Source organism: Camelus dromedarius, chromosome 24, assembly GCF_036321535.1.
Source record: "Camelus dromedarius isolate mCamDro1 chromosome 24, mCamDro1.pat, whole genome shotgun sequence".
Lineage (NCBI taxonomy): Eukaryota > Metazoa > Chordata > Mammalia > Artiodactyla > Camelidae > Camelus > Camelus dromedarius.
Genome location: NC_087459.1, coordinates 7,008,455 through 7,032,484, shown reverse-complemented (window position 1 = coordinate 7,032,484; position 24,030 = coordinate 7,008,455). Strand labels below are relative to the sequence as shown.

The 24,030-nt window shown below is 53.5% G+C and overlaps 2 protein-coding genes across 18 annotated transcripts in view; one reads left to right on the top strand and one right to left on the bottom strand.

The window, feature by feature from the left end:
• The first annotated feature begins 108 nt into the window (after nt 1-108).
• Nucleotides 109-10,265, top strand: RGS11 (regulator of G protein signaling 11). Of its 15 annotated transcripts, none has more exons than XM_064478245.1 (17): nt 109-201; nt 576-672; nt 748-798; nt 964-1,070; nt 1,580-1,631; nt 1,728-1,786; nt 2,003-2,079; nt 2,238-2,319; nt 3,357-3,425; nt 4,684-4,707; nt 4,809-4,870; nt 4,985-5,098; nt 5,184-5,299; nt 5,415-5,502; nt 5,594-5,732; nt 9,317-9,399; nt 9,478-10,265. In XM_064478245.1, exons 1-17 carry the CDS (start codon nt 139-141, stop codon nt 9,599-9,601), a joined length of 1,407 nt encoding a protein of 468 aa, XP_064334315.1. In that variant the 5' UTR covers nt 109-138; the 3' UTR covers nt 9,602-10,265. The 15 variants fall into 15 exon arrangements, with proteins under 15 accessions (XP_064334315.1, XP_064334314.1, XP_064334313.1 ...); XM_064478244.1 differs by having other exon boundaries at nt 4,678-4,707; XM_064478243.1 differs by having other exon boundaries at nt 4,678-4,707; nt 5,287-5,502.
• A 1,168-nt stretch (nt 10,266-11,433) lies between these two features.
• FAM234A (family with sequence similarity 234 member A) overlaps nt 11,434-24,030 on the bottom strand; it is a 28,145-nt gene continuing 15,548 nt past the window's right edge. For 2 of the 3 annotated variants that reach the window (XM_010991094.3, XM_064478249.1), the window contains exons 2-15: nt 23,840-23,927; nt 22,927-23,018; nt 21,673-21,722; nt 20,978-21,275; nt 16,148-16,264; nt 15,684-15,875; nt 14,733-14,863; nt 14,335-14,467; nt 14,019-14,148; nt 13,608-13,748; nt 13,244-13,319; nt 12,929-13,084; nt 12,432-12,534; nt 11,434-12,340 (exon numbers count right to left, since the gene is read on the bottom strand). In XM_010991094.3, the coding sequence (XP_010989396.1) occupies nt 12,129-12,340; nt 12,432-12,534; nt 12,929-13,084; nt 13,244-13,319; nt 13,608-13,748; nt 14,019-14,148; nt 14,335-14,467; nt 14,733-14,863; nt 15,684-15,875; nt 16,148-16,264; nt 20,978-21,242 (1,656 nt within the window). In that variant the 5' untranslated portion in view covers nt 21,243-21,275; nt 21,673-21,722; nt 22,927-23,018; nt 23,840-23,927 and the 3' untranslated portion in view covers nt 11,434-12,128. Of the gene's footprint in view, nt 12,341-12,431; nt 12,535-12,928; nt 13,085-13,243; nt 13,320-13,607; nt 13,749-14,018; nt 14,149-14,334; nt 14,468-14,732; nt 14,864-15,683; nt 15,876-16,147; nt 16,265-20,977; nt 21,276-21,668; nt 21,723-22,926; nt 23,019-23,839; nt 23,928-24,030 lie in introns of all 3 variants that reach the window. The other variant, XM_064478250.1, reaches the window with a different exon arrangement.

The following is a 24,030-nucleotide window of genomic DNA, read 5'->3' as shown; positions in this document are numbered from 1 at the left end:
GAGGGGAGCCTCCTCGGTGTGGCTGATATGGCGCCCACGCGTCCCCAGACCCCGCGGCCGCTGAGGGTTAACTCGCGCGGGGCGGGGCTGCGGCCGGGGCGGAGCGGCGCGGGCAACCCCACCCTGCCTGCCTCTGCCATGGCTGCCGGCCCCGCGCCCCTCGGCGGGCACCCCCGCGCGCAGAAGCCGCATCTGAGCAAGGTGGGTGCGGGTGGTCCCGCCCGCCGCCCCACCCCTGCCCGTTTCCTGGACCTCGAGGCCGGAAGGGGCCGGAGGGCAGTGGATGCGGATGCGCGTGAGTGTGGACGCTACGCGAGCGCGCCAGTGCGGACGCGGGCCTGGGGCGATGGCACTGTATGAGCGGGGCGGGGCAGCGGAAACCCCGGAGCTGGGGTCGCCCCTCGCCTCCGCCCCGCCCTGCACTCTGCGGTCAGCAGCGGCCTGAAATCCCACCATCAGTGCGCCTTAATCTCCTCCGAGCACACTGATCTGGGGCATCCCGGCCGGTTCTAGGGAATGAGGATCTGAGGGCGGGGGAGGCCGGCCGTGGCAGATCTTCCATTCCCTTCGCCCAGATGGAGCGGGTGGTAGTGAGTATGCAGGACCCCGACCAGGGCGTGAAGATGCAGAGCCAGCGCCTGCTTATCACCGTCATTCCCCACGCAGTGACTGGTGAGGCCCCGCCGGGGGAGGTGAGGGGGTGCCGCCTTGCCTCGGCCTCCCCACACCCCAGTCTCTGCTCTGCAGGCAACGACGTCGTGGAGTGGTTGATCCAAAAGTACTGCATCGCAGAGGATGGTAAGGGGTCAGCCAGCTGCACTTCCCGCCCCCACACCTGGCCTTGGGGTCCCTGTGCTGATGGCCTAGGGCTAGGGCCAAGCCCAGTGAGCTAGGGAGGGGACTCGTCGAGGGGGGCGCACCTGACTTGGTTTCCCCTGTTGAGAATTCACCACTTCTCCCCAGAGGCCCTGCACCTGGGCACACTCCTGGTGCAGCATGGCTACCTATACCCACTGCGAGACCCCCGTCGCCTCCTGCTCCAGCCGGATGAAACACCCTATAGGTTCCAGGTCAGGCTCAACTGGGAGCAGGTGGGACCCTCCCACCAGACAACTTCTTGGTGGGGACTCCTGGAAGGGGCAGCTGGGGCAGGAGCAGGATCCAAGATGTCACCACAGGCCTGGTGGTCCACTGCCCCCTCCGCCAAAGGCCTGGACTAGAAGGGCCTGCAACTCAGTGTGTGTGCTCACTCATGATGGAGCCCCCTTCCTGCCCGGCCTGGCCACACCAGGGAACCAGGTGGGGCCTGCCCTCAGTTTGCACCCCTCAGCAGAGGCTGCAGCTACATCCTGGGCCTGGGCAGCGAGCCCAGAGTCAGTGAATCAAGTGGAGCTTCGGTTCAGGTGGAGGGAATGGTGGTGCTCAGATGAGCCTCCAGGCCATTAGCACACCTCCCCACCACCCCCATCCCCTGCCCTCAGCCAGCACAGTCTCCCAAGAGAGCTGAGAGGGTAGGGACAACTCCTGGGTGGGAAAGCCTAGAAGGTCACAGATACCTTTGTACCTGCACTGCACCCAGACGCCCTATTTCTGGATGAGCACCCTGTGGCCAGCCGCTGAGCTAGACTATGGTGAGTGAGGAGGGGTGGGCTAGCCAGGGACAAACTCCCAGGACTGGTGGCCTCAGGGGTGAGGCCTCAGGTGCAGTCTGTGCCCTGTCCTTCCAGCCATCTACCTGGCCAAGAAGAACATCCGAAAGCAGGGGGCCCTGGTTGACCATGAAAAGGTGGGATACCACCACCCCTCCCCTGCCACCCCGGCTGAGTCCAGCCAGAGGAACCCAAGCCCCACTAGTGGAGCACACAGCCCAGGCTCCAAGCTGATTCAGATGCACAAGCACACACACCCTATAGAGGGGGTCTCAGAGGGGAGGTGGGGGGTACACCCCCCAGAGCTGGGTGTAGGCAAGAGTTTCCCACTGGAGACCTTCAACCACCCTCAGGCCCACTATGACCAGTTGCACAGGAAGATCAACCACACATGGGACCTGGTGGTGATGCAGGCGAGAGAGCAGCTGCGGTGAGACCCCACCCTGCTCGGCAGGCCCCTCCCGGCTTTCCAGGCACCACAGCCCTGGGGCCAGAAACTTCACACCCTTGCTTGGCTGCCTGCCCAGGCCCTGGCACGGGGGGTGCTCTGACGGATACAGTGTGCCCCCAACTCTGCCTACCCCCTAGGGCAGCTAAGCAGCGCAGGAAGGGGGACAGGCTGGTCATCGCATGCCAGGAGCAGACGTACTGGCTGGTGAACAGGCCCCCGGTGAGCCTCTTGTTGGAGGGTGGTTCTTGGACAGCAGAGAAGTCCTTGCAGGGTCAGTGTGTCTCCCTCAGGTGTTCACTCAGGACCTGCCTTCTGACCCTGGGGAAGGATGTATCTTTTGAGATCCTGGCAAAATTTCTTGTTCTTTGGTTCATCAGAACCCAGAGGTCAGCAGTCCAGGCCTAAGCTCCCCCTACCCATAGACCAGGACATACCATTATCTCTCTGGGTCTGAGGAAACAGAATGCGGGCACCTGAAGGCCAGTGAGGGGTGGGGAGTGGGGACTGGGCTTAGCTGCAGCACAAGGGACTGAGGTCACAGGCCAAGAGCTTTTGGGGTGCTGGCCTGAGGTCAAGCCTTCCCCAGATGCGTGGGCCTGGTAGGTGGTTTGAGGTTCCCCTATTGTGTGGGTCTGTGGAGAGACCAGTAGACAGGGACGTGTGCACTGGGTGGGGGAGCAGTCACAGACCATGAATGGAAGCAGAGGGTGAGGGGGGTGCCCATGAAAAAAAGTGAGAGGAACCTTCCATGGGCGGTACCTCACCAAGTGTGGGTGTTGTCTCTGGGAAAATGACTGACTCTTCTGCCTGAGGGTCATGCAGGGCACAGGGCTAGGTGGGTGGAGTGGGCCAGGGGTCCCTGTGGAGGGGGCCGGGGGCGGGGAGGGAGAAGACCAGGCCAGCAGTTGTGTTTGGGGACATTGTGGCAGGATAGGTGGGTACAGTGAGCAGGTGAGCAATTGGGAGCTGAGAGATGCGCTTGGCTGAGGAGAGGAAGAGTGGGGAGACTTGAGGAAGCAGTGAGGGCTGGAGAAGGATTGGAAAGTGGGCTCGAGGATGGGCAAGTGGCCATAGGGGGATGGGCAGAGAGGAGGAGCAGGAGGCCGAGTTCGTCAGAGCGTGTTTCCACATTGGAGGGGGACATGGGCACAGGGCTTCCATTTGTGTGGTTAATGGAGGAGAAACACAGCCCTGGTGAGGGGTCTCAGTGGCCTGCCTGAGCTGTGCCCCCCACTTCATTTAATCTCCCTCTGCAGCCAGGGGTCCCCAGTGTGCTGGAGCAAGGTCCAGAGAGGGGTTCCTGCACTGCCAGACAGGTGCAGATGGTGAGGACCCTGCATGGACACCCCCCAGCCCACTCCCCACCCCTGCACACATGCACCCCCTCCATCTCCCACTTCACCTCCCACAGCCCCCACTTCATCCCTCACTTCAGCTCTGACTGCCCCCACTTCACCCCTCCTGCCCCCCCACTGCCCCCAACTCCATCACCCCACTCCACCCACAACTCTACCTACTCAACCCCCCCCACCTCCCTCACTACATCCTTCCCGAACTCCCCTCACTCCACCCCTCTCCCACTGCCCCTACTCCACCCCGAGGGTACTACTTGGGGCTGCCTGTCCATTTGTCCATCCGAACATCACATGATTCAGTCACTCCAGTTCTCCTGCTTCTCTTCCCCTCACTCTCCCCTAGCCCTGGACCCCACTCCCAGCCCCCTGCTAACTCTCGCCCTCTCTTGCCTCACCTCCCACCTGCTGCCCTGGGTGCAAGTAAGTACAATGGACCCTGTGGGGTAGAGTAGGGGTGGGAGGTCTCCCCCCAGGCCAGGCAGCATCAGGGCCCGAGGGGACTTGGAGCGCGGCGAGCAGGGCCGCGGGCTGTGCCAGAGGGACCTGGGCCAATGAGCCTTCTCCCTCCAGAGGTCCCGGAGATGGAGGGAACTGGACCATGACATACGTCCGGACTTTGTAACAGCAGAGCCCTCTGTCACATCCTATGGAACCCAAAAGAACAGATTCACCTAGTGCCTTACTGTGAAAATATTTTCCTGACTTTAGAATTGTAGTTCACGATGATAGGTTTATAATTCCCGCCGTGAAGTTGGGCAATAGACCAAAAGATGGTAGTCACAGGTGACCCAAGGGTGCTGTCTGCCTTCCCCTCTGGCTTGCCTGGTGTGGCTGTGCAGGCCCGGAGGTAGCTCCTTCGCTGGCCTGAGGAGGAGTCCGGGCTCTGAGCTCTGAACACGATGAGTCACACCTGGGGCACCAGTGCAACCCAACCCCCTCCAAGCAGCATTCCTCAAATATAAGTTGTTTCGAAAAACAGTTTAAATACATTTGAAAATATGAAATAGTGACAGTTGGGGAAACTCAGGGCAACTTTGAGCATCTGAGGGCTCGGTGAGTTCCCCAAAACATCCAGACTCCAGGCCCCAAGAAGCTTCCTGGAAAGTCAGACCCCTCCATTAGAGGCGGGGCAGGGGCTTGAGCCGGTCTCTGCAGCCTGGGGTGGGATGTCAGTCCCCAGAAGGGCCTGCCTTCTAACTGCAGCCCACCCTGACCTTTCCAGACCAAGACGGTGGATTTCTATAAGCGGGAGGTAGGTGGCTGGGGGTGTGTGGGGGCGCTGGGGAGGTGGGAGTTGGGGGGTGGGCTGGTGGCTCCCAGCCCAGGCTCCACCTCACAGGTCTCCTGTTCCAGATTGAGTGCTGTCGGAAGGCACTGGGCAGGACCCGGGTGAAGTCCTCTGTCTGCCTCGAGGCGTGAGTGGGATGGGGGTGGTGGCTGGAGACCCCCAGCCCAGAGCCCAGACCCTGCCTCCAGTGCCTCGTCCCCACAGCCCCTGCACTGGCCCCGGCACCATCCCCCACCCCCAGGTACCTGAAGTTCAGCAGCCAGCGTGGGCCACACGACCCCCTCCTGTCAGGGTGCCTGCCCAGCAACCCCTGGGTCACCGACGATGACACCTACTGGGCCATGAATGCACCCAGGTGAGCCGGGGCAGGCTGGGAGCTTGCAGGTGTGCAGCCGCCCCCCATCTTCCTTGTGCTACTGACTCTGCTGCCGTCCCCGCAGCGTGGCTGTGCCCACGAAGCTCCGGGTGGAGCAGTGGGCCTTCAGCTTCCGGGAGCTCTTGGAGGACCCTGTGGGACGGGCACATTTCATGGACTTTCTCCAGACAGAGTTCAGTGGTGAGAAGCCCCCCTCCCCTGCTCCTGGCCCCCCATCAAAGAGGCTGCTGCCTGGGCACCCCTCCTGAGTTTCCACCAGCCCTGGGTGTGCCTGATCTGATGCCCGGACCCCTAGCCGAGAACCTCAGCTTCTGGGAGGCCTGTGAGGAGCTGCGCCATGGAGGGCAGGCCCAGGTCCCCGCCCTGGTAGATGCCGTGTACCAGTGAGTGCTGAGGGCTGGGTGCCAGCCGGTGGGCGGGGGGGGGCAGGCCTGAAGAGCATAGACCCACCCAGGGTCCCCTTCCCCAAGCCAGGCAGTTCCTGGCCCCTGGCGCTGCCCGCTGGGTCAACATTGACAGCCGGACGATGGAGCGAACCCTGGAGGGTCTGGGTCGGCCCCACCGCCACGTGCTGGACGACGCCCAGCTGCACATCTATATGCTGATGAAGAAGGTTGGGTCCCCATCACCCCCTTGAGCTGGGGTCAGGTGGCACTCATGCCCCTCAGGCTCTGAAGGGCTAAAGGGCTTGTCCAGCTATGATTGTAAAAAGTGTTCTTGTGGAAAAGTTCAGACATGAACACAGGTAGTGTAACACGAATCCCCACGTACCTACGGGCTGCCTTCAAAAACGGTCAACTCAGGGCCTGTCCAGACTCATGGTCCATCCTGCCCGTGGCCCCTCCTGGGGACATTAATGCCATCGCAAGAGGTCCCTCCACGGACCTCCTGGACCACCTGCTCTCTTCAGCGTGGCCGCAGAGGCCAGCATCACACCTGAAACACAAACAGTATTTACTCAACCTTCTAGTAGCCAGTCAGGGTCCAGCCTTGCCCACCTGACCCTGAATTAGTTTCCTGCTGTTGCTGTAACCAACACAGCAGACCTGGTGGCTTCAAGCAACACAAATTTCTTCTCTCATGGTTGTGGTCAGAAGTCTAACAGGGGTCTCATGGAGGTAAGACCAGGGTGACAGCAGGGATGGTTCCTTCTGGAGGCTCTAGGGGAGAGAATCCGTTCCCTGCTTTTTGCATCTTCTAGAGGCACCTTGTTCTTTGATCAGATTTGTCCTCAGTTTTGTTGTTGTTTGGTTTTGTCAAGAATATTTACTTCTGAGGTGGTGCTTGGTGTGTTCTCTGCTCAGGAAATCGGCCTTGGCAGTCTTGCTTGGATTCATGATCTCATTAAGGTTTGGGATGTTTTAACCCATCACCGCCTATTTGTTTAGGCTGCCTCCCCTCTTTGCTAGCCCAGTAGTACCATCATATAGGAAAGGCAGAATCAAGGATTGATTTCTTCTTTAATTACCACTTTACAAAATAAGGAGTTGGACCCTAGTATCTGCCCAGGGTGGTCAGTGAAGTTGGGATGTTTTTAATACCATCATAAACTCACATTTTCACCATATTTGATGGGTTTGAATCCCTTTCAGTTGTTACCGCAGGATGTCCAGAAGTCCCCATATCAGGCTGGTTGTTTTTGAGTCCTGTGACGTGTCCCCGAAATCCTTGTGCTTCCTTGCTTTCTAAAGGGCTATCCTGCCCCAGACCTGGAGTCAGCCATTTCCACGGCAAACTTGGTCCTGCCTCAGGGATGGGGTTCAAAAGTCTTGACCTGCACACCAGACCTGTTCATTATGCTGGGGCTAGTCATGGTTTCAGGCCTTTGAGTGGACAGAATCAAGAAATACATTGTTGTTGTTGTTTTAATTGAAGTATAGTCAGTTTACAATGTTGTATCAAGTTTCTGGTGTACAGCAAAATGCTTCAGTCATACACGAACATATGTGTATTCATTTTCATATTCTTTTTCACCATAGGTTACTACAAGATTTTGAATATAGTTCCCTGTGCTATACAATGTGAATTTATTGTTTATCTATTTTGTAAATATTAGTTAGTATCTGCAAATCTCAAACTCCCAATTTATACCTTCCCACCCTCTTCCCCACTGGTGACCATAAATTTGTTTTCTATGTCTGTGAGTCTGTCTCTGTTTTGTAAATGAGTTTGTCTTTTTTCTTTAGATTTCACCTATAAGTGTTATCATATGGTATTTTTCTTTCTCTTTCTGGCTTACTTCACTTAGAATGACAATCTCCAGGTCCATCCATGTTGCTGCAAATGGCAATTATTTTTATGGCTGAGTAGTATTCCATTGTATATATATGTAACACATTTTCTTTATCCAGTCATCTGTCGATGGACATTTAGGTTGTTTCCATGTCTTGGCTATTGTATATAGTGCTGCTATGAACATTGGGGCGCATATATCTTTTTAAACTAAGGTTCCCTCTAGATATATGCCCAGGAGTGGGATTACTGGATCATGTGGTAAGTCTATTTTTAGTCTTTTGAGGAATCTCCATACTGTTTTCCATAATGGCTGCACCAAACTACATTCCCACCAACAGTGTAGGAGGGTTCCCTTTTCTCCACACCCTCTCCAGCATTTATCATTCGTGGGCTTTTTAATGATGCCCATTCTGACTGATGTGAGGTGATACCCCATTGTACTTTTGATTTGCATTTCTCTGATAGTTAGCGAGCGATATTGAGCATTTTTTCATGTGCCTATTGGCCATTTGTATGTCTTCATTGGAGAATTGCTTGTTTAGGTATTCTGCCCATTTTTGGACTGGGTTTGTTTTTTTCTTATTAAGTTGTATGCGCTATTTATATATTCTGGAAATTAAGCCCTTGTCAGTCTCGTCTTTTGCAAATATTTTCTCCCATTCTGTAGGTTATCTTTTTGTTTTGCTTATAGTTTCCTTTGCTCTGCAAAAGCTTATAAGTTTAATTAGGTCCCATTTGTTTATTTTTGCTTTTATTTCTATTGCCTGGGTAGATTGCCCTAGAAGAACATTGCTAAGATTTATGTCAGATAGTGTTTTGCCTATGTTTTCTTCTAAGAGGTTCATGGTATCTTGTCTGATGTTTAAGTCTCTAAGCCATTCTGAGTTTAGTTTTGTATATGGAGTGAGGGAGTATGCTAACTTCATTGATGTACATGCAGCTGTCCAATTAACCCAACATCATTTGCTGAAGAGACTGTCTTTACTCCATTGTATATTCTTGCCTCCTTTGTCAAAGATTAGTTGACCAAAAGTTTGTGAGTTTATTTCTAGGCTGTACGTGTTTGTTTTTTTTTCTAACAACTTTATTGTGGTATGGTTCTTGTACAGTAAGAAAACACACACCAGGAGTTCATACTGATACTTGTAACTCAAATTCAGGATTACAGAGTCTCCTTAACCTCTTTGACCTCGTGTCTCTCTCCCACTCCCCTACTGAAAATCTGGGTTTTCAACAATGCCGACACTACTCACATGCCTTTTCTCAAGATTTACTCAGTAGCTCAGCTGAACAGCACATTACAGTTCACAATTCAGTTGCTGAAAATCAATTACTTTTTTCTTTTTCTGGTCTTTTATCCATATCCCTCCGAACGCCCTCGGACACCCTGTCACGTGGTTGGGGTGGCGTCACCCATTGGTCGCCCAGCTTCACTTTCCGTGTTGAGGATTCCTTATTTATTTCATAATTAGGTAAAATATCTATACAATTTCAAAATCCAGTCTACAAAGCAAAGTACATTCGACTAAATCTAGCTGGTATTCCTGCCCCTCCAGCTGAAGTTAACAATTTAAAATGAATGTTTATTGTTCTTTTTATAATACAAGCAGTTGGGCTTAGAGACTCCTGTCCCTCTTTACTGAGTCTTGTGCTGCTGTTTTTATTCCTCCCTGCGCCCTTGCCCTCACTCCACGAGGGATGCGGAGAACCAGGGACGCCTGTTTCCTGTTGCGGCTCCGGGATCCCCCAGCTGGAGGGACCCTAGTTTGCTCCTCTGCACTTGGGCACCAGGCTCTTGCCTGGATTGGGGCTGGGTCTCCCTGAGTCTGACTTGGCCTGGGCAGGTATCGGGGGGCTGCTCTGGCCCCATCCACCAGGGGCTCTGGGCCTAGAGGAGGCCCCTGCAGTGCTGGCTGAGACCAGGAGGTGGAAGGGGTCAGGGCTGGATGTCATCTCTTGCAGGACTCGTACCCGAGGTTCCTGAAGTCGGACCTGTACAAAGACCTGCTGGCGGAGGCTGTGGTCCCCCTGGAGACGAAGCGCCGGTGAGCTAGGCGGTGTCCCCGGGCAGGCGGGCAGGACGCAGACGGCTGCCCCGTGCTCAGGCCCCTTCTCGCCCACAGGGTGTTCCCATTCATGTGGAAGCCGCGGCATTCCAGCCCCAGCCTTGCTCTCCTTCCCACCTCCACCTCTGGGGAGCCTGAGGCTGCTGCCGGTAGCCCTGGGGGTGGTGATGGGGAGACCTAGGTGGGCCTGAGTGGGAGGAGGTGGCCATCATGCCCTTGTCACCCTCCTCTTGCCCAGGGTCCTGACAGCTGCTGAGACCCGCAGCACAGGGTCCCCTCTTGCCCAGAGGGCCCAGCCTTGTGGGGAGGAAGTGGGGGAGGATGCCATCTCCAGGGATCCTCGTTTTCCCTTGTCATGCCCTCCTTCCAGAAGGGTCTGGTCTATGGGCTGATCCCCACAAGGCAGGGGGGCCCTGGACTGAGTTGGCAGAGGCCTGGCATTCCTTGCTGGCACCCAGCCCCACCTTTGGAACTGACACTCAGAGTAAGAGGCACAGTCTGGTGGTCACCAGCAGGGGGCATGAAAGTGCAGGGGGTTGTGCCACTCCCACCAGGCCGCACCAGCCTTCCTCTTCTGTGGTCTCCCAGAGGCCACAGCTTTGCCACCCTGTTGGACAGAAATGGTTCCAGCCCTGTCACCCCTCCAACAACCGGTCCTGGTTCACAGTAGGGGCAGTAGAGCCTTTTGGGGAAAGATGCCAGTGGTCCTTGCTCAGAAGGCCCCCTCCCCGAGACTCTGGGTGATAGGTGAAAGCTCCTTTGGGGGTGCAGCCAGACACCCCTCCCTCAGGGCTGGTCACACCCTCCCGCTCCTGGCACAGAAATAAAAGACCCTCGGATTCTCAGTCTGAGCCTGACCGGCTGTGGTCCAAATCATGGTGGGTGTGTGCGTACCTGTGGTGTGTGTGTGTGTGTGGTTGGTGGGTGTACATGTGTGGTGTGTGCACATGGCGTGTAAAGCATGGTGTGTGGGTGAGGCATGCACCGGTGAGGGAGGTGGTGAAGGACAATGGGGAGTTCATGTGTCAAAGGCAGTGGTGGGGGCCACAGCCCTCAGGCTGCAGACTTGCGTTTTGGGCTTTGGGGGAGACAGCAGGGGACACTGTCCATGCTCTGGTGGCACAAGGAGGAAATAAGCACACTGAGTCCAGGGAGTTGTCCTGGTGTTGAACCCAGTGTCTCCTGGGCCAGCTGTGCCCTAAGGCGTCAGAGGTACAGAGAACACAGCAACCAGAACCCCCAAGGCCCCCAGAGTGACTGTGGGCACAGCTGCTTTATCTACAAATCCAGGGTGCACCAGTGAGGGTGTCTCCCAGGCCTCGACCTTTAACTCCTGCTCATCATCCCAGGACCTGCAGGCTGGTCCCTGCCCAGAGCTGGCTCCTGCGTCCACTGCTGTGGGTTGGGAGGGACCCTGGAAGGCCTTGGGACACTGCTCAAGCCCCCAGGTTATTTTAATTTCAGGGACTCTACCCTGCAGTTCTGTCATCCGAGGCCACGTGGGCTGGCTGGCCTCTCAGAGGAACAAAAGGGACCCACTCTTGGGGAGGAGGGCACCCAGCCCTTCAACCTCAGGCTGAACCTCACTGCCTCCCAGGCCTTTACATGGAGAAATGAACTTGGTTCTGGAAGCAGGCTTGGCATATATTAAATGCCCACAGGAGATTCCTGCAAGATTCTCCACAATGGCCCTCATCACTTTGCTACCCAAACCTGGGTCTCACTTAAGTCCCCTGCCTGGGCTTTAGTGGCTGCCAGAGCTCAGCCCTTAAAGGATGCAGGGGTGCTGGAGGGACCCCCTGCCTGTCCCAGGTGGGAGCACGCCCACATCCATAGGCTGAGTCCCTTGCTTGCTGGAGGTAAGCAGGGCGGGGTCCTCAAGCCTGAGATGCACCTGGACGCCAAGTGGGACACCTCTGTCTCTGATCAGGCAGGTGTAGGTAGGGGGCTCACCTCCCCTGCAGCCTTTCCCACTGATCCAGCAAACAGACACAGCACATACAGGGCTTTCCAGACAGTGCAAAACCAGTGTTTATTCTGATTTCTTTCCGAGGCACCCAGGGTCCTCAGACTGCTTTTTCTGTCTGGGCCTGGCTGAGCCGCACAGAGCACCAGGCAGGTCTGGAGTGAACAAGGCACAGAGGTGAGTCTTACATCAAGTGACACCAGCTGCAGGGGCGTCCAAGCACCGGGGGGGGGGGGGGGCGCTGGCCACACCCCAAGGGACAGACAGCTCCAGTGTATCCAGGGGGTGCACAGGACATGCACAGCTCCACGCAGCCCCACCCACCACATCCTCCTAGGCCCCAGGCTGAGGGCTGGAACTCGGGGTCCACCACCCTCTGAGCTCATGTCCCCAGAGAGATGGTGCAGAGAAGGCGAGGGGACTTTCCTGCAGATGGGGCCTGGGCTGTTCCCATGGCTGTGGCTCTCTGGCCAGGTGTGGAGGAGGAAGGGTGAGCTGCTCCAGGCATGGGCTCTGCCTAGGGAGACCACAGGGAAGGTAGTGGGCCTTGTGTGTGACCCCAGTGGGGGACAAGAGTGAGGACTGAGTGTGCTGGCGGGAGAGGCCCAGGTGTGTCCCTGGGGTGATGAGGATCCCATGGGGCGTGTCACCAGGTCAGAAGTCAGCGTGCAGACAAGTGAGGGAGGGCCGACTTCCCAGGACGTTTAATTTCAGGAGCTGGAGCTTCTCCTCCGCTGCACATCTAGGTCTCGCTCCGATACCGCAGGCGGGAGAACCAGTCCCTGATGGCCTGGTCACTGTCGGGCCCACCCCTGGCCAGGTGGACCACCCTACTGCTCAGTACGAGATCCCGCACCTTGTGTTTGGTCATGGAGACCCGGCCAGGCGCATCTGGGCTTGTGGGGCCTGTCAGGAGGATGCAGGCAGCGTGGCGGCTTGGCTCTAGCAAAACCACTGTGGGAACATAAATGTCAGGTCCCAGGACTGGCCAGGGCAGACTGCCTGTGGCGGGTGGAGCCCAGGTCCACCCCGAGGCCCCACTCACCCTGGAAGGCGACGATGTTGGCGGAGATGTTGGTCAGCTCCAGCAGCACGCCGGGCAGTGTGGGGTGGAACATGTACAGGTGGTGCAGGGCAGCCCCTGGCTCCTGGGGAGACAGCAGCAACAGGCGTAAGGCTGACCAGGCTGAGAAACCACGTGTCCCTGGCTTGTGGCGGGAGGTGGGGTGCTGTGCTTAGTCCTGAGGGGCACTCCTGCCAATCACCATGCCTGAAGCTGTGTCCACCCAGGTCCCCACCTGGGGTCCCACAACTCTGTACCCACTGTCCGCCCATCCACACTCCACCTGACCCTGACCCTTCTCAGGTGTTGTCCAGCTGGAACCCTGTGCCCCACCACTTCTGCCCAGGTTGCCCTGGCATCCCCTGCAGCCCAGGCCCCCTTCTGTTGGCTTAGACTACCTTGTCCTGCCCACTCTCCACGGAGTCTGCTACCTGAGCTTGCCCGCCCCAGCCCCTGAGCATGGCACCTCCCACCGGTACCGTGTGGTTGGCATCCTCCAGCTCCTGGAGGCCCCAGAAGAAGAAGGCGGAACGGTGGTCTGCGGTCGGCAGGCTGGCGGCCGGTGGGTCCCCATGGAGGCCCGGGAGGGCCTGGCTCCACAGGATGGCCCCTGAGCCCAGGTCCAGGAGCAGGATCTGGGGAGGGAGAGCCATGATGGGGGGTCACGTCCCTGAAGGTGACTCACCCAGGCCTCTCGCCCCAGCTCAGCCTCCCGGCCACAGCCCTGCCTGCCACGTAGACCCACTTTCCTCAGCTATAAGCAAAGGTGAGGCTCAGGAGGGAATGCCACAGACCTGTCTGTCAGCGCCAGTCCCGTTCTCGATGACCAGGGCCGGCGTGTCGGGTTTGTAGTGGCCGAGGATGGGTTTTCTGGAAGGAGAGCAGACGGTGGACTCACACCACACAGGAACTCTGTCAGGAGACACTGGGACAGGGACCCCACTGTCTTTTCCTTGCCACACCTGGACAGGGCTGGGGTGGCCCAGCCACACCAGGGTGCTGAGTGGGAAGCTGACACTGGGGGGCGAGGGGTCTCACCACCTCCCCTCCACCTTTATCCCATGCAAAGTGGCCCCAGGTGACAGGCCAGAGGCCTCTGCAGAAGCACACAAGCCTCATCCCCAGAGTTGCCCAGCTACCTGGAGTAGGACCCCATACCTCAGGACCCAGGCCGGGCTGAAGGTCCACCTAGGTGTCATATCCTGCCCATCCAGCAGCACGCAGGCCTCTGAACTCACAAGAAGCAGGTCCTTGCCTGCTTTCCCTGGCACGTGCATCAGGTAGCGGACGGCTCCAGAGCTACACAGGCAGGAAGGACGGGACTCAGACTGGGGGTGGGAGGTGGGACCCTCCAAACACCACCTCTGGGCTCAGCCCCCCGTTTCTTCTCTCATGTGAGACTTTAAAACAAGACCCTCACCAGAGGCAGGGACCAGTGAACCCAGGGGGGGACCTGTCTTCTCCCTGGTCTTGATCTGGTTTCTGCTGGCTGGTTTCCCGAGCCTGAGCCCAGGATGACCTCACGACACCCAACACAAGGCCCTGGGCCCACCTGGGGACCCCACCCACCTGTGTGGATGCAGCCTGTGAGAGGTGGCGTTGAGCATGTCCTCCCAGAAGGGGTCCCTCCTGAGTGTGCTGGCCCTCCCAGTCACCTTCTCATAGAGGCCCTTCACCGAGCAGCCACAGAGTGAGTTTGCTATCAACACATAGAAGAACTCAAGTCACCGCAGGTGCCCAGCAACTCTGTCCCCAAGACACGAGCCTGGAACAACAGCAGGAGCCCACAGCCCTCACAACCTGTATCCTCTCAGGGTCCGGAGCTGATCTGAGATCAGCAGGGCCCATGAGGGAGGCGGTCCTGGGAGCAGCAGACAACACGTACCGCAGGGGAGGAGGACGTAGTGAGCGCCCGCCCTGGTGACGTGGAGGACGGATCCGCTGGCACCATCCACACCCAGGCTGCCGGGGTGGCCAACCTGCTGCCCGGTGCTGCCTGAATAGATGTAGCCACTAATCTGCAGCACAAAGAGAAGAGGGTCAAGGTTCTCCCAGTACGAGGAAAGACTGCTTTGATTTAAGCATGTCTGATGTCTGTGCTCAGCCACCTGGGAGACATGGGGTGGCCCTCAAGGTCCTCAGAGCTGCATCTGGAAGTGCCCGACAGGACAGAGCCACCCCAGCGTGCTGGGTTGGCAGGCGCCCGAGCACCCAGGTCAAGGCCCCTGACAGGTGGTCAGACCCTAATTCCGCCAGGGGAGTGCACAGTAGAGGAGGCCGTACCTGCCTCTCTTCCCGGGTGAGGACCAGCAGGTCTGGGGCCCCGTCGGCATCAATGTCAGGCACCTGCAGCAGAGGACTCAGGACGGACACACTCCCTCCAAAGTGGCTGGGATGGTTCCACAGGGTTTCCCCTACAACCAAGCACAGGGCCACCGAGTGTCAGCTCCAACCCCTTCCACGACAGCCTCACACTCAAGTGTGTCATGTGCGCTGGTGCTGCAATACAAACGCGTGTGTGAAGACAGGCTGGCGCCCACAGCCACATGTCGGCAGCATCACGTCTGGGGCCTGCACAGCACCCCCTTTCTTGTTGTGTGTTTTCCAGTGTTTGGCACTAAAATGTCTTAGGACCAAAGTGGATCCTCCCCCATGGACGGACCAGGCCTGGCCTCGCCACCGCCCACCAGCGTCACAGGTGGACCCTCTGCCCCACACACAGGAGGAGAATGAAGGTGGCTGGACTCAGGGACTGCAGATTCTGATGTGACTACGTCTTACCCAGATACAACCTGGTCCACACCCGCTTTTAGACTGACTCTTCCTAAAATATTTCCAGCTTGCTCTTTATTTTCCTCCATATCCTTAAAATCACAACTTACAAGGGAAAAATCCAGCATCAAGGCACAGAATTCCTTAGGGCCTTGGAAAAGCGTGAGGGCCTGTCAGGTTAAGGCCCAAAGCCGCACGGCCTCAGGGCTGGAGCACAACCGGCCCAGACCCCCTCCCACAGGAGGTGCCTCCACCAGCCCCTCCTCACCGCTCCCACCGTGGGTAAGACTGAAACTGGAGGTGACGGTGGCCTATGTGCCACGTGGGACTCCTCACGGGGTATTCCTCCCTGGCCCCCTCAGCCTTCCTTCCTCTCTAGCTGCACCATTGGAGAGCCTGGCTGAGCCTCCCGGAGCCTCCTGTGTGTGGAGGCCCAGGGTGGCTACAGGGAGGACAGCCTACCTGTGAACAAGTCCACCGCGAGGAAAGAGCCCAGTCTGCCGAGCAGGACGCAGGCAGAAGACGCCCCGCTGTCCCTGGGCTGGGGGACGGCGCACTCCACGAGGGCCCTGTCCTGGGCTGCGGGCCTCTCCCACAGTATGGTGCCATTGGCCCCCGACACAGCGGCCACAAAGGTGCAGGGGGAGGAAAAGCCTGGAGGGAGAGACCCGGCTCTGTGGGGCTGTGCGTGCAGCCCTGCCACCCTTCATCCCGGGGGTCCTAGTGCTGACCCCGCAGGGTTAGCAACCACACAGGGAAGCAGGGCGTGGGGACCAGAGCCTGCCTCCTGGTCACTTTCTAGTCCTGGGGGGGGGTGATGGTAGTTTCCAGAAATCCCACCAACTGCTTCCCCCAAACATTGCCAGAAGGTGAGGATTCCTCCTCCACCAAGGAGTTCTTCCTTTTTCAAATAAAAACAAAATTACCTTCATCAGCACAGGACTGGCTGAAATTGTTGCTGCTGTTGATGTTTTTATAAAGAAAGAGAATGTCTTGGATCCTGTCCTTGTTTACGTCTTCTGTGGCCAGAAAGTCATAGGCGACTGCAAAGAAAACCACGGGCTATGTTCCCCAGGCCGGGCCGGCCCGACGTGCCCTAGTTCAAGCCTGTCCTGGGCGGAGACTGCAGGGGCAGCGCCGCTCCCTCTCAGGCTGGCGACCCCACACCTCTCCCGAGCAGCAGCAATGATTCATGACATGGTGGGCGAGCGTCAGAGGCCAGGGACACCTGGGCATCATGAACGGGTGTTCTGAACACCTGTTCAGGAACAAGCCCGTCCCTGATCGTTTTGGTATCTGGAGTCCACATGTCTACACTCTCGGAGGCTGCTCCTTCTTTTCAGTCAAGGACTCAAATGATAAACTCCATGCTTTAAAATCAGACACCGAGAAGTTGAAATGGGGCCCTTACGTCAATCCATATATAAAAATGAACTAAAATGGATCACTGACCTAAATTTAAGAGCTAACCTACAAAACTCTTAGAAGAAAACGAAAATATAGAGAAAAAAATCTTCCTGACATTGGTTTGGGTAAAGATTTCTTGGATATGACACCAAAAGCACAGGTAACAAAAGAAAAAAACAGATAAACTGGACTTCATCAAAAGATACCATCAAGAGTATGAAAAGATAAAAGCACAGGTGGGCAGAAGACTTGGATGGACATTTCTCCAAAGAAGATGCACAACTGGTCCACAAGCACATGAAAAGATGCTCAACATCACCAGTAACTAGGGAAATGCAAATCAAAACCACAATAATGAGCTACCATTTCATACTTGTTAGGATGACTGTTATTTAAAAAAACAAACAGAAAACAAGGATTGGAGAAACTGGAACCCTTGTGCTTTATTTAACACTGGGAACATAAAATGGTGCAGCCACTGTGGAAACCACTCCAGCAGTTTCTCAAAAAGTTAAAAATAGAATTAGTGGAGGACCCAGCAACTCCATTCTTTGGGTAAATAACCCAAATAATTGAAAGCAGGCACTCAAATAGTTACTAGCACATGACTGTTCATGGCAGCACTGCTCACAACAGCTAAAAGGTGGAAACAACCCAAGTGTCCAACAGTAGAAGAAACGATAAACAGAACGTGACCCATCCACACGACGGATCATCATTCACCCATCAAAAGGAATGAAATTTGGCCACACGGCAACACATGGATGAACCTTGAGGACATTATGCTTAGTGAAACCAGCCAGTCACAAAAAGACAAACAGATGTTTCCCGTTGGATGAGGTACTTAGAACAGGCACATGCAGAGAGACAGAAAGTGGAGCAGAGGTGACTACAGGCTGGGCAGGAGGGCAGAACTAGTAACTGTCTGTTGGGTACAGAATTTCTGTCTGAGATGATGAAAGTTTTGGGACTAGATAGTGACAACGTGAATGTATTAACAGCACTGAATTGTTCACTTTAAAATGGACATTTTTGGTGATGTGCATTTTACCACCATTAAAAAAAACAAAACAAAACAAAACTGAACACCAGATGCGTGACTTCCAGAATCATGGAGTGAAGAGCCTAGCAAATCCTCTCCCCAGAAAACAATAAAATGGGACAAAATTGTCAAAAGCAACTCTGGGACTAGGCTAAAGGCACACCCGAGACCCAGAAGCGCTCATTTAAGAAACACTTCTGGGCCTTGGGTCAGAACAGTGGGAGTCGGTGGGCTGCTGGGTACCAGGAGGGGGACAGTTGAAAAACTAGCAGCTTCCTGCCGAGGGGCTGACTGCTCCTGGGCAGACAAAGGGAAGGCCAATTTTGGAGCCAGCTCCATCCAGGCTGAGATACAGATGGGACAAACAACAACTAAGAAGACTAGCCAGAAACTGAACGGGGACATCCAGAAACTGCCTCAGTTGGTGCTGATAAGACCCCACATGTTCTGGGCAGTCTGAAGGCTTCATGCACCGTCAGGAGAGACTAGAGAGGAACCTAGCTCTGTCCACATTTATGAGCACATAATAACACTAACATCAAAGCCAGACAAAGAAAATTGTGTTCAATATCCCTCATTAATACAGACAGTGATTCTCAGCACAAATTAGCAAGCTGGGTCCAGCAGCTTGAAGACGTGATTACACAACATGATCCAGTGGGTTCCAGCTCAGGAACACAAGGTTGATCAGTGTCTGAAAATCAGTGTAATACACCATATTAACAGAATAAGGGATAAAAACCACACAGTCGTCTCACAGACACAGAAAAAGCATCTGACAAAATCCAGTATCTTTTCATGATAAAAGCTCAAACTGATAAAGTGCATCTACAGTAGCCTACAGCGATCCCCACGCTGACTGCTGGGAGATGTGATGTGTTAGACCTCAAGTCGGAAGAAGGCATCTCCTCTTACCTCGTCTATTCATCACTGTACTGGAGGTTCTAGCAGTGAAATCAGGTAAGAGAAAGTAAAGGCAACCAGAATGAAAAGGAAGAAGTAAAGCTGTCTTTTTCAAAATGTAGACAAAAATTTCAATTTAAATTTGTTTCCTTTTTTTTTTTTTTGGTGGTGGGGGTAGGTAATTAGGTTTATGCATTTTAAAAAAACTTTTTAATGGAGGTACTTGGAGATTGAACCCAGGACCTCATGTATAAGCACACGCTCTACCACTGAGCTATATATACCCTTCCCTGCTAGAAAATTATAAATACACACATACACCCTTACTAGCTTAATTAAAGAATTCCACAAGGAGACAAGATTAAAAAAAAATCCATATAATAACCAGCAGTGTTTCTATAAACTATCAATAAAAACTTAAAAACTAAATTCACAAAACAAGGCCTATCACAGCAGCATCAAAGAAAACATTTTTGAATATAGGAAAAGAAGTATAAAACGGCACTGCAAAAAAACTGCAAAAAAAAGAAATGTATGCTAGAACTATAACATTTCTCAAAGAAAAGACAGAAGAAAATCTTCATGACCTTTAATTAGGCAAAGAGTTCTTAGACACCAAAAGCACAATCTATACTAAAAAAAGGATAAAAAATTTTTTAATTAATTAATTATTATTATTTTGGGGGCAGGGGAAGATAACTAGGTTTATTTATTTATGTCTAGAGGAGGTACTGGGGATTGAACCGAAGACCTTGTGCATGCTAAGCATGTGCTCTACCACTTGAGCTATACCCTCCTCCCAACGGATATAAATTTGACTTCATTAAATTTAAAACTTTTGTGCTTCGGAAGATGCCCTATGAAAACGAAAAGATAAGTCCCAGACAGGTTGCAAATTATTTGCCAATCGTACATACAATAACAAACTTGTATCTAGAATATATAAAGGACGTATATAACTCAATAATAAAACAAACAATCATCTTTTTAAGTGAAGAGAAGATCTGAACAGACATTCACCAAAGAAATTGTGAGAATGGCCAGTAACTGTGTGAACATCATTAGTCATCAGGGAAATGCAAGTCATAAACACAATGAGATACCACTTCATACCCATCGGCACAGCTGTGCAAAGACAGACAGATAATAACAAGTGTTAGCAAGGCTGTGGAGAAACTGGAATCCTCGCCAGCACAGCTGGTGGGAGGGTGAGCGGGCAAAGCTGCTGGGGGAAGCTTGGCAGTTATCCGATTGAATATAAGCTCACCGTGAGGTTCAATAACTCTACTTCTAGCAATCTACCCTAGAGAAAGAGAAACATACGTCCACATAAAGATCTGCACGTCAACGCTCATGGCAGTATTACTCACAAAAGTCAAAAACGGAACACAATACAAAAGTTCAGCAACTGGTCCCTGGACTGACTGCCCTTCTGACCACACAAACGGGTACTGTTCTGCAGTAAAAAGAGAGAGACGTGCCACCACACGGGTCAACTGTAAGTGAAAGAAGCCGAAGGATGCATCTTACATGATTTCGCTTTCATGAAATGTTCAGAAGAGACAAGTGTATGGAGAGAGAAAGAGAGAAAGCAGGCCAGCAGCTCCGGGGGCTGGGGCGCGATGGCAAGGAATCCTGCAGGGATGACTGAAATGTTCTAAAAACTGGACTGTGGTGACAGCTGCACTGGTGCTCAAGTCTTAAACTGACTAGAAATCATTGGCTTGTCTACTTAAAAGAAATAAATATTATGATATATAAATTGTATCTCAATAAAGCTGCCAAAAGTAAACAAAGAAGCACGTATTACTCCTCTGTCTCAAAATTAAGCACCAAATTCAGAACAACATTGATGATAAGTGGGGCTTAAGCAAGAAATTTGCCTCATTCCACCACCAGAGAAGGCGTCAAGTCTGTGCAAAGACACATTCCAAGGCTGTCACATCCACACCCACTGATACGGGGTCTGGAGTCGCTGTGCTCACAGCTCCGAGCAGGCAGGGAAGTGTCCAGAGAACCAGCCGCTTTCTTAAAGGTCAAGGTTCCAGGCTGCCAATTTATGAGATGAATCAAAGTGTGTGGGACTCCAGCTGAGGGAGTCAGAATGTTAGCTGGAGCCCTTTAGGGAGATCTAACTACAAAATATGCAGTTTCCACATTTTAGGACAGTCGTCTTCATCTCTGTTCTGCCAGCTCCTCTGTTTTATTAATCTTTTTTTTAATTCAGAAAAGTAATTACTTTTCTTTCATGAACCCATCCATCCTTCCTAAAATGGGTTCCAGGAGAATGGCAGATGGAGAACTGACAGCCCCTCAGGGTTGATTCACGGTCCAAGACACTTCTCCCAGACACAGCGCTGCCCACCCATCACCCCCGCGGGAGCCTACAGCCCAGCTGGCGCACCTGCTTCGTTGTAATGGAGCATCCACACCCCCTGCGACAGCGGCCGCTCTGGACATGGGATGATGAATGAAACCACAAACACCACGAAAAGGCAGATAAACAGAGAAAGAAAGAAGGCCACCATCCGGCATCGGGAGAGGCGGGACGGCGGGGGCGTCTTCAGGTTCGTTTCCTTTTTCTCTTGGTTTCCCAGATTCTCCTGCGGCTTCCTCTCTTCATTCTTCAAGGGGTGGATTTCGGCTTCCAGGTCCTTGCTGTCCATCATTGTGCGCACAACCCCAAGTTTAACTCCTGGCCACTGTGGCAACGGAACGAGATGGTCAGGACTGCCCAGGGCGCTGCCCTTCTCTGCCTCTTAGGAGCCCAGCGCAGCCATGATCGTGGACCATCAGCCTGAGAAACACAAGCTGAACAAACATTTAGGGAGTCACAGACTCCCCTTACGAAGGTCTTCAACTCAGAAAGGCCAAGTGGTAGTTCAGAGGCAGCAGGCAGGAAATACTGTCATCTTAGTACCCAGTGTCTCCTGCCTGCTGACCTGGGTGGGGCAGTGCCAGCTGGGCTGATTACAACAAACCACACATTAATCATTAACTAAGGAACCTCTGAACCTTCCGCCAGCCTCAAGTACAGGCCGGACGGGCGGATGCCCAGAGAGTCACGGCCCCCAGTGAAAGTAGGCTCTGCTTACTCACGGTGTGACCTGGGGCGAGCGCCTCGATCTGACTGCGCCTGGCGTCCTTCTCTGTAAAAGGGAAACAACATCTACTTTAGAAAATGGTTTTAAGGGTTAAATTAGTAAATGTGTACAAAGTGCTTATAACAGTACCTGACACATAGTAAGCACTCCAACACTAGCTTATTATGTTTTTCCTCTAGCTTTTAAAAAATTTTTTAATTTTTTAAGTTGAAGTACAACTACAATGTGTCGATTTTTGGCATACAGCACAATGTCCCAGTCATGCATATACATACATATATTCGTTTTCATACTTTTTCATTAAAGGTTATTACAAGATGCTAACTATTATTAATACAAGACAAAATATGTTAGAAGCCACAACCACCTCCCTCCTGCTCTGCTTCCTTCCTGCTGGCTGCATCAGGCGTGGTTTGGGGAGGAAACCTGGTGCAGCCACCTTGAAAAACAAGATGGAAAACACTTTTGAAGATGCACCAGAAGACAGAAAGCGCATGGGTCCTGACAGCTGGAAAACTCCACAATTGAGCCTTGAGTTCTTTATCATGTGAGAAAGAAACAAACTTTTATCTTGCACGAGGTGAGATATTTGTTATTCTGGTCCTTTTAAAACAGCCAAACCACTGTCCTAAGTCACACAAGGTATACTGAGAGAATGGAAAGGGTCAAAGGGTCTTAGTGAGTCATAATCCCCATTGACCCAAGAAGGAGGTCGAAGACTGGAATGATGATGTGCCAGGGGTTAAAACCAGCATAGCTGGAGGTGGCCCCTCAAAGGGTGGGTTATGGGGCATGGAGAGAGAAGAGAGAATGCTGGGTTTTGTGTAAATGTTTAACTTTCTGGCTTTAACTGTTTTTCTCTATTTAATAAAAAGAGTTCATTTAAAAACCTGTATGCATCCACTTGAGCAGCTTTAATTATGAAAATGGAAGGTGATGTGATAGGCGAGGAGGTGGAGACACTCTTGGGCACGGCTGGTGGGGGTAACATGGGGCAGCCGCTGTGGAAATGGGCTGGTGGTTCCTCAAAAGGTCAAACACAGAAAAGCTGCCTGACCCAGTAACTCCACTCCCAGCAGTTTATCCAGGAGAACGGAGAGCAGAGACTCACACAAATACCTGTACAAGAGTGCCCAGAACTTCAGTATTCGTAACAACCCAAATGTCCTTTGACAGATGGACAAACCGAATGTGGTAGGTCCATCCACACCCTGGACCACTATTCAGCACACGCACAGCACAGACAAACCTTGAATGCACGATGCTCAGGGAGATTATCCAGACTCAAAAGGTCACATCCTGTACGACTCCATTTATACAGAGTGTCCAGAGCAGGCTGATCTGTGGAGGCAGAAAGGGGATGAGAGGGGGCTGGGGCAGGGAGAGACAGGGGTGATGCTAATGGGCATGGCTTTGTTCCAGGATGGGAAAAATGGCTGCAAAACACGAGTGTACTAAACGTCACTAATGGTAAACATTATGTGTTACCTTACCACAATTGAAGAAGAAAACCAAACAAATCTGTGTGCATTCTCCTTAGTACGGAGACATGAGTTTTAACATCTCACAGTTAGAAAAGGGGTGCCTGCCAGGGTAATGAGTTGGACACAGGAAATCACACAGCGACTCGTGACCAGGGATCTCTTTAAGTGCAAGCCCCTGACATGTGGGGGTGGAAGGTGGGGCAGGGCTTGTGTGGGATGAGAAATGGGGAAAGGGCCAGCAACAGAACCTGAGATCTACCCAGCACATCCAGTCACGTGTCCACAGTTGAGGGGGTGTCTGAAATATTTAAAACACATGGCGGTGGGTGGGTAGAGCTCAGTGGTAGAGTGTGTGCTTGGCATGCACGAGGTTCTGGGTTCTGGTTCAATCCCCAGTACCTCCTTTAAAAAATAAGTAAAGCACATGGATTCCTTTAGCAAAGGAAAGAAAACTGAAGGAGAGACCAGAAGGCTATAATTCTTGATTTCAAAGGCTCTATCTGAGTTCTCTTAAGAGCTTTAGAATGTCAGGCAAAGAAACTCAAGGTCCCTGGAGCCAAAGCTGCCCCATCCATCAGAGGTGGAGCAGCTGAGGCTGTCTCTGCAGGCATGAGGGCACCTGCTCAAAATGATACAACTGCTCACACCCCACCTGTGACCCAAGTTTCCCAGACCTACCTGTAGCAGGGGCGTCTGGAAGATGGGCACCGGCACACCTGGCAACCAGGTCTGGACAGGGACTCTGCTCTCACAAGCCCGGGTGCATCTAGGGATTGCAGAGCATTGGTGAAATGCATTTCGGACAGCCCGTGGGTGCAGCAGTGAGCACAGAGGTCCCACCCGAGCCACTGTCCTCAGCTGTGGTTCCC

Bases quoted from the DNA above. Each gene is read 5' to 3' on its own strand.
- RGS11 (XM_064478234.1), top strand. From the start codon at position 139: ATGGCTGCCGGCCCCGCGCCCCTCGGCGGGCACCCCCGCGCGCAGAAG. The intron at 2,320-3,356 runs GTGAGCCTCTTG...CTCCCTCTGCAG, and splicing joins GGCTGGTGAACAGGCCCCCG to CCAGGGGTCCCCAGTGTGCT. The intron at 3,426-4,677 runs GTGAGGACCCTG...TGACCTTTCCAG, and splicing joins CTGCCAGACAGGTGCAGATG to ACCAAGACGGTGGATTTCTA.